At 44.0% G+C, this 8,726-nt stretch overlaps 1 protein-coding gene across 1 annotated transcript in view; it reads left to right on the forward strand.

Moving 5' to 3' along the window:
- Positions 1–1,733: 1,733 nt before the first annotated feature.
- The window catches only part of SIGLEC15 (sialic acid binding Ig like lectin 15), a 23,065-nt gene continuing 16,072 nt past the window's right edge, over positions 1,734–8,726 (forward strand). The window contains exon 1 of the mRNA XM_087715345.1: positions 1,734–1,797. Coding sequence (XP_087571471.1) covers positions 1,734–1,797 — 64 coding nt within the window. The remainder of the gene's footprint in view (positions 1,798–8,726) is intronic.

Below are 8,726 nucleotides of genomic sequence, written 5' to 3' on the forward strand. Positions count from 1 at the left end.
GATGATGACGACGATATGATGATGATGATGATGATGATGATGATATGATGATGATGATGATGACAATGACATGATGATGATGACGATATGATGATGCCGATGATGATGACAATGACAATGATATGATAATGATGAGGATGACATGATGATGATAATGACAATGACATGATGATGATGAGGACAATGACAATGATATGATGTTGATGACAATGACATGATGATGATGATGATGATGATGATGATGATGATGATGATGATGATGACGACAATAACACGATGATGATCAGAGTGTGACAACTGGCCATGGGACAATTTAACAATTATTATTTAATTATCATAAATTTTTTAAAATATTTTAATTTTCGCAATTTGCATTTCATGATGTCCCTCATTTTGCATCCTTTCTTTCCTCTATTTCTTTGATATTACATAAAAAGCCATGTTACTAATTTAACCCCTGCAGTGATTCACTTACCAACCATGAGACAAAACTCACTTAACAACTGTCTTGCTTAGCAATGGAAACATTGTGGTCATAAGTCGAGGACCACCTCCGCATTTTCCTCCTCAGGAACACACACAATGGGGTAACAGAGCAGGATGTCAGGGGTTCAATACACCCATAGCAAGAAAAACTCCAAGGCAGGTAGATTCCTCAAATAATAGCTTTATTAGATATATTGGCACAGATCTGGTGAAAAGCGACTTTGAAGGTTCCCGCAGTTTTCACCTAATTAAAAGTTTTTTTCCCTTTCCCCAAACAATCAGTCACATGGTCCAATCAGGGTGCCGTCCGGTTGTCCGGGTAACATCACTGCTCCTCCTTCCGAGCAGATGTGAGAATGTCCTTGGTTCCCAAGAGAATGTATTTTGCTTTGGCTACAAAACCCCAGCTGTCTGTATCCCACCCCCCCTGCTCCCTATCCCTCAGCTCCAGTGTGGCAACACTGAAGTGGCAAAAGGGTGTCGGCCAGGTCGGTTCCACCACAAAACCGCGTTCGACTAAAGGGCGCTCGACGAAACCGCGTAGCTGACGTCATCACAGCGCGACAACAGTGCGGAGAAAAAAGCACGCTGTAAATGCTAAAGCTAAAATTAACCCCTAAACCTAAACCTAACCCCCCTAAACCTAATCCTAAACCTAACCCTAAACCTAACCCTTAACCTAACCCTAAACCTAACCCTTAACCTAACGCTAAACCTAATCCTAACCCTTAACCTAACCCTAACCCTTAACCTAACCCTAAACCTAATCCTAAACCTAACCCTTACCTTAACTTGAATCGGATTGCTTTCAAAGCGTTATTTAAAGCGCCCTTCTTTCTCCGCGCTGGCTATTGTCGCCCTGTTGATGACGTCAGCGACGCGGTTTAATCGGGCGTGCTTTAGTCGAGCGCGGTTTTGTCGTGCCACAGGCCAGGTCAGCTTCAGGGTTGACCCAGGACTTGGCTGGGGGAATTTAAACATCGAGTTTCCTGTCGTCTAACGAATTCACTCTCGGCCTGGCTTAAAAATAAGAAGTAGGTCGGCTTATTCATTCCGTGGCTTTTCTGCTCAGCTGTACACGATGCGCTTTTTCCTTCAAAGTCATTGGAGCAGCCAACTTCCCTCATCTTTTCCGGGGTAAGAAAAAAGTCCCCTCTGCCTCTGTTCTGCAGAACGCGGGAGGACACGCTGAGGGAGCGTGGAGTGGAGCCGATCAATCCAGTCAGAAAGCACGGTTTTTAGGGGAAATGGCTCACAAGGTGGGAATCCACCAGTTTTTTCTCACCTGCATGCTTTGCCTCCTTGACAAAGGTAAGGACATTTGCACGGGGAACATTTCTTGCATGGGGAACAATTCTTGACATGATAGCATGATAGACACGATAGCAGCCTTCCCATTTTTTTTTTAAAAAAGTGTTTTTTATTTTATTTTTCTTCTCTTACATAGTTACAGGTATACATTCAATACAATACAACAGCAGAGTTGGAAGGGACCTTGGAGGTCTTCTAGTCCAACCCCCTGCCTAGGCAGGAAACCCTATACGTTTCCAGACAAATGGCTATCCGACATCTTCTTAAAGACTTCCAGTGTTGGGGCATTCACAACTTCTGGAGGCAACTTCCGTTCCACTGATTAATTGCTTCTAACTCTCTGGAAATTTCTCCTCAGTTCTGAGTTGCTTCTCTCCTTGATTAGTTTCCACCCATTGCTTCTTGTTCTACCCCTCAGGGTGTTTTTGTTCTGCCCTCAGCTGCTTTGGAGAGTAGTTTTGATTCCCTCTTCTCTCAGGGGCTACCACAAAGAAGAGGGAGTCAAACTACTGTATTTTTCAGCGTATAAGACGCACCTTTTTCCCTCAAAAAAGAGGGTGAAAATCTGGGTTCGTCTTATACACTGAATGCAGCATTTTTGGCTCCCAAAACTCCGCCCCCTTCACCAAAATGGCCATGCATAGCCTTTAGGAGGCTTCCAGAGTGCTCCTGGGGGCTGCAGAGGGCAGAAATGAGAGGAAAAACGGGCCTTTTTTTGCTCGTTTTTGCCCTCCCAACCCCCAGGAGCACTCTATAAGCTGGAGTGTTGGAGCATTCATAACTGGAGGCAAGCTGTTCCACTGATGAATTTCTCCTCAGTTCTAAGTTGCGTCTCTCCTTGATTAGTTTCCACCCATTGCTTCTTGTTCTGCCCTCAGGTGCTTTGGAGAATAGCTTGACTCCTTCTTCTTTGTGGCAGCCCCTGAGATATTGGATGACTGCTATCATGTCATCCCTAGTCCTTCTTTTCATTAAATTCAACATACCCAGTTCCTGCAACCGTTCTTCATATGTTTTAGCCTCCAGTCCCCTAATCATCTTTGTTGTTCTTCTCTACACTCTTTCTAGAGTCTCCACATCTTTTCTACATCGTGGAGACCAAAACATTCACATAGTTGTTGTTCTTATTTATCTTTATCACTTTCACATATTTGTTTTTCCATACAAAAGGTTAAAATATATACATTCTGGCCGTGATGTGCGGTGAGGTTTATGGCTGGCGAGGCAGCAATTTTTTTAGACTTGTGGACTTCAACTCCCAGAATTCCACAGCCAGGCATGCTCAGTTCCTATTTAAAGCGACAGCATTTTGTTTGTTTTCCCCTTTGCTAAATAAGTTTCCTCCTTCCTTTTTCTTTTTCTTCTCCCTTCCCCTCCTTCCTCCCTCTCTCCCTCCCTCCCCCATCTCTCAAACACACACACACACACAAACACACACACAAAGTTGCAGCAGGATTCAGAAAATTTAGGTTTTCCTCCTCAGGAAAGCGGCAGGAGAACGACGTGCCTCATCTAGTCTGACTTTTTATGATCACTCGAGCAGAGTTAAGCAAGGGTTAAAAGCCGAAAAATTCCTGACGTAGGTGAGGCACGTCGTTCTCTTGCCTCCTCCTGTAGAGGGCGCTTTTTTAGAGGCTTTTTAAACAGTTAAGCACTAAGCAGAGTCATCCATGGTGACTCTGGCAGCAACTAGCTCAGCTTGACCTCAGTTCTTGCCTTTTTCCTTTTATATTTTTTTTTTCTTTTCATGATGACAGTGGTGAGGCTCTGCCTCCCCTGCCTCCCCTGACTGCACGTCACTGCATTCTGGGTTGCTTTGCTTACCATCCCCTACACCTATTTTATTTTATCACCACTCTGTTGTTGTTTTTTCGCCCTTCTTCCCTTCTCTACTTCCTTCCTCCTCTCCTTTCTCTTTCTTTCTTCCCTTGCCTCTCCCCTACTCCTCTCTTATAGCAATAGCAATAGCAATAGCAATAGCAATAGCAGTAGACTTATATACCGCTTCATAGGCCTTTCAGGCCTCTCTAAGCGGTTTACAGAGAGTCAGCATATTGCCCCCAACAATCTGGGTCCTCATTTTACCCACCTCGGAAGGATGGAAGGCTGAGTCAACCCTGAGCCGGTGAGATTTGAACCGCTGAACTGCTGATCTAGCAGTAGCCTGCAGTGCTGCATTTAACCACTGCGCCACCTTGGCTCTCTCTTCCTCTTCCCCCTCCTACCCTCTCTCCTTCTCTTTATATCCCTTCCTTCTTTCCTCTTTCTTTCTCTCTTCCTTTCCTTTTCTGTTGTTGGGGTTATCTCTTTTCAACTCTCAACTGGTATATTTTCGGGATAGTATTCCCGCAAACCCGGTTATAATGTTATGCTTATCCTTTCCTATTCCCTTTTCTTCGCTGTCATGTCCTATTTTTTTCCTCTATGTCTCATTCTTGAAGATATACCTTTATATTTGATGAAAGAAATGTCCTTCTGGGTTCAGCTCCAAGTGGGGGAAAAGACACTGGAGACATGGAGGCTGCTTGGAAAGACGGTTTTAATGGTGGAAAGGACCAAATGGCTTGAGTCTTGAACAGAAAAGGGGGATCGCATGCTTCAATGTTGGTGGAGAAGAAGAGAAGGGCTGAGTCCCTGGTTTTATGCCCTCTCTGGCCTTTGATCTTGATCTTGTATTCTGATTGGTTGTCAGACTCCCATGGGGCCGTGCAGGGGCAACTCTCTAGGCTGCGTTTTGAATCCAGGTTTGGTTGAGCTCCCAGATGCCATGTGGTCAGTTGAGTAAAGGGCCAATATTACCATGCCTTAATCCCATCCCCCCTGGAGCTGAAGTGGAGAACTATTTATTATGTAAAGGGACTAGCTTGGCCTTCTTAACGGCCCATTGACAAAGTGGGGATGGGCAGGAAGCCACAGGGAGCTATTCTGTCTTTTAAAACATGTTTCTTCCTTTTCACATCCAGAGAAATATTCTGCCTTTTCAATATTTCCTAGGATATTTCATTTTTCTGGGAGAGGGCTGGGTGATAACTTCCTACATATTAATACTTTATTTTCTATTTTCCCTCTCCCCCCACCCCCGTTCCATTTAATAGTGTATCATCTGAGTTCTAGATCTATCTCTTGCTTTCTTTTCTAGATTTCTTTCTCTAACCAGTCATAAAATCTTCCCCATGTCTTGAAGTACACCAATTCCTCTTCATCCTTTATTAGCAGACTTCCAATATTTGAGGGGCTGCCACAAGGAATTGTGGGGGAGGGTCAACCTATTCTCTGATGTTGCAGAAAATGACAGGCGTTAGACATCTCAGGATACAGGAAAAGTTTATTTGGCAGCCAGGTTCAGAAAGCTAGCCCAGGGCTTAGCATTGCAAGTTCTGAACCACCTTCATTATCAAAGCACGCATTCTTATACATTCTCAAAAGCATTGCAACACGGAAATACTTAACACATTTCTTAGTGGTTACCTTGAGGAGAAAACCTTACAAGGAGATGAAGGTCTTACTTCCCCTTTTGTTTCAGGTATGGCTTACGTGTTATTAACGAACTTTAATTGAACTTTGTGGTTTGGACTTTTAACCACTGTTCCCTCTAAGGTGCGCGGCTGTGCGGCCGCGCAGCTGGCAAGAAAACCCCGCGCAGCAGTTTCTAACTGCCGCGCAGTGATTTCTGCCAAAGCAAACGTGGGAAAGTCCTTTGCAGGCAGCTAGAACTGGCCGCCCGCAAAGGACTTCCCCAGACCTGTTTTGATGAGCACGGAGCAACTGATGGTAGTTTGTGCCGGCCGCGGCCTCTCAAACTAGCGTCAGTCACCCCTGTGTTCAGCAAAGCAAGCCCGGGGAGGTCCTTTGTGGGCAGCCAATCCTAGCCGCTTGCGCCCGGCGCTGTGGCTGAAGTAACCGCCCAAAGCCCCTGCCGCCACCAGAATATCTGCTGCCTCCTCCTCCTCCTCCTCCTCTAAGAGCACTGGATTTGCCGCCCGCGGCTGAGATGAAGCCGCCAAAGCTCCGGTCAGCAGCCCCGCCCGTGGCAGTGGTGCCTCCCCCTCCACACAGAGCACCTGAGCTGGCCCCCACGTTATCCCTCCCCCTTCCTCCTCTGCCATGCTTTTGAGGAGCCATGAGGCCGTGGGAGCCAGTAGAAAGGCGGCAGAGGGGGCGGGAGCAGGAAAAAAGGCCTCATGTCTTCTCAAAAGCACGGCAGAGGATGAGGTGGTGGCAGGGGTAAATGCGGTGCCCAGCTCAGGTGCTCCGAGCGGAGGTGGTGCCAGCGGGAGCTTTGGCGGCTTCACCTCAGCCGCAGCGCCGGGCAGCAGTTATTCGGGGGGGGGGGCTCGTCGGCATCTTCAGCGGCAGCCCTGCCCCCTGTGAAAAAAACGAAGATGGAGCAGATCCACGCAGATGACGTCACCGCAACATGACTGGAGGAGGAATTCTGGGAGTTGAAGTCCACAAGTCTTAAGCTGCCAGGTTTGAAGACCCCTGGGGTTTTTTTTTCCTAAAGGGTTATTGGTGCAAGGGTCTTGTAACTTGACAGCTTTAAGACTTGCGTGCTTCAAATGCCAGAGTTTCTGAGCCAACATGACTGGAGGAGGAATTCTGGGAGTTGAAGTCCACAAGTCTTAAAACTGTCAGGTTTGAAGACCCCTGGGGTTTTTTCCCCTAAAGGGTTAGGGGTGCAAGAGTCTTGTAACAACAGCTTTAAGACTTGCATGCTTCAATGCCAGAGTTTCTGAGCGAACATTTTGGTTGCTAAGCAGGACCGTTGTTAAGTGATACTGATATTATATAACGCTTTTAATTAAGCTAGTCCCTTGAATAAACATAACTTTGAGTTTCAAATAACACTGATTTCGCTGTTGTCTTAGGTGACATCTGTGGAAAAAATTCAGGTGCTCAAGCATGAAAATATGCCACTCAAACACTATATTTTTCTGCTCACACTGAAAAAAAATTAGAGGGAACATTGCTTTTAACCCAAGTTTTTCGACATAGAGGAAATTGGCTAGAACATCCTGTGGTTAGTGAATGGGGACAGTTCCTTTAAGCAACTTCTAACTGTCCCTGTTATTCTATTGCAAGTCCCAACTCTTGTCTATGTGACTTTTAATATATAGAAGTAAAGGGGTTCTAAGAGGCTGTCCAGCCTGACCCAATAGGTTTCACACTTAATGTCCAAATCTCACTTTATGGCTGCTTTATCCCCCCCCCCCTTCTAGATTCTATTAATACCCACAATTGAGTCTAGCCTGTTAGATTAAAAATACAAGCAGCATAATACAGAATAGCCAATTAAGCACATTTTATAGCACATCAATACACATCTTAGGGCTTGTCTTCCGGATCACTTTCCCTTCTTCTAAGAGTGCAATTTGAATATAGGAGCTAGTATCTGAAGCTTCATTGACATTAACTCCTTTTTAAGCCCGTATCTCTTTTACAGACCTCATAACGAGCTGTTTAAGCAAGGATATTATGCAAGGGATAATATCTTGCAATCCCACATAATAAAAGCAATAGCTTTTGTTTAATCCAACCTGTTTCTGGTAGCCAAGAGAACCATTCAGAATCTTGTGGTCTTTAACCAATCGAGGAAGCTGGGTTTGTTCCTCTGATAGTGACCCCACAGGAATGCCAGGCTCCTGATATCCTTTGATGCACAAGGAGGGTGACCCTATAATTTCTACACCAACTGCTATGGGCCAATGATGGGGAGACGGCTTATCCCCCGTCTTTTCGCCATGTAGCTGGGCTTCTGCCGTTTTAGTTCCCCATTTACCTCCCTTGTCAAAGACAATCAAAGCTCTGGTCATTTCCCCAAAATCTGGCTCAACTGGAACAGCATTGTAAGATTAAGAGGTTGCAGACAAGCATATCCAGCATTTTTGTCCTAGGTCAGGGTCAGACCGATTGATTAAGCTTTGACTTAACTCCAGCACTCTTAACAAATATAGGTTAAGAACTTACTATAATGATATTTCGCTGCTGATAAAGCAATTCTAATAGGGGAACAAATGAAAACTGGTATATATAGGTAGCGATGCTTTGTTGAACAATGAAGGAATAAGATCTCTGTTTGAAGGTATGAAATGCAAGGTTAACAATGAATAGAAGTATACTTTCTGGGGAAAAATAATGCTAATGTTAACTAAATATATATTGTAGAATGAAAATAAGGCCTTTAGTTATATTAGATGAAATATTTGAGACGGTAAATATTATTTGAAGATGCAGAGGTTAAAACAATTGTAACCAAACGACATGCGGCATGTGATGATGGTTTTTTTTTTCTTTTTTTTCTTTTTTGTCTTCCCCCCCCCCCCCATTTTTTTTTAAACCCTAGGTTATTGTGGTGTTTATTAAATATACAACAGAGAGATACGGGATGTATAAACGTAGTAGGGATGCACCTGTGATCAAATGACATATTGTTTGTGATGATGGGGTTTTTTCCCCCCCTTTTTTTTCCTCTCTCCTTTTCCCATTGTTTTTTTTTCTATTGTTATGTGATGTTGTCTATGTAATAAAAAATAAAATTATTAATATATATATATATATATATATATATATATATATATATATATATATATATATATATATATATATATATATATATATATATATATATATTTCCTTTTTCTCATTTGTTGCAGGGGCCCATTTTCCCTATGCTCTGCGCTTTTTCTTACACGGTTTGTCATGACTTTAGGTGTTGGAAGTGGCTTACAGTCCGTTCCCAAGCATAAATAATGCGTCCTAGATGGGAGCGGACCTATTCCACATCCTGTAACTTGATTCCACCCTGTTTTCTGGGATTTTTTTTTGACATCCTCGGATCTGTCTTCAAGAGCAAGGGGGTTGCTCGGGTATTTTCGCAACATTTGGGAACTACTATTCAAGACATTATCACTTAGCAAGCTCTTTGTTAA

Source organism: Thamnophis sirtalis, unplaced genomic scaffold (assembly GCF_051295495.1).
Source record: "Thamnophis sirtalis isolate CommonGarterSnake01/CBP01778 unplaced genomic scaffold, rThaSir2_p1.2 scaffold_5, whole genome shotgun sequence".
In the NCBI taxonomy this organism is placed as follows: Eukaryota; Metazoa; Chordata; class Lepidosauria; order Squamata; family Natricidae; genus Thamnophis; species Thamnophis sirtalis.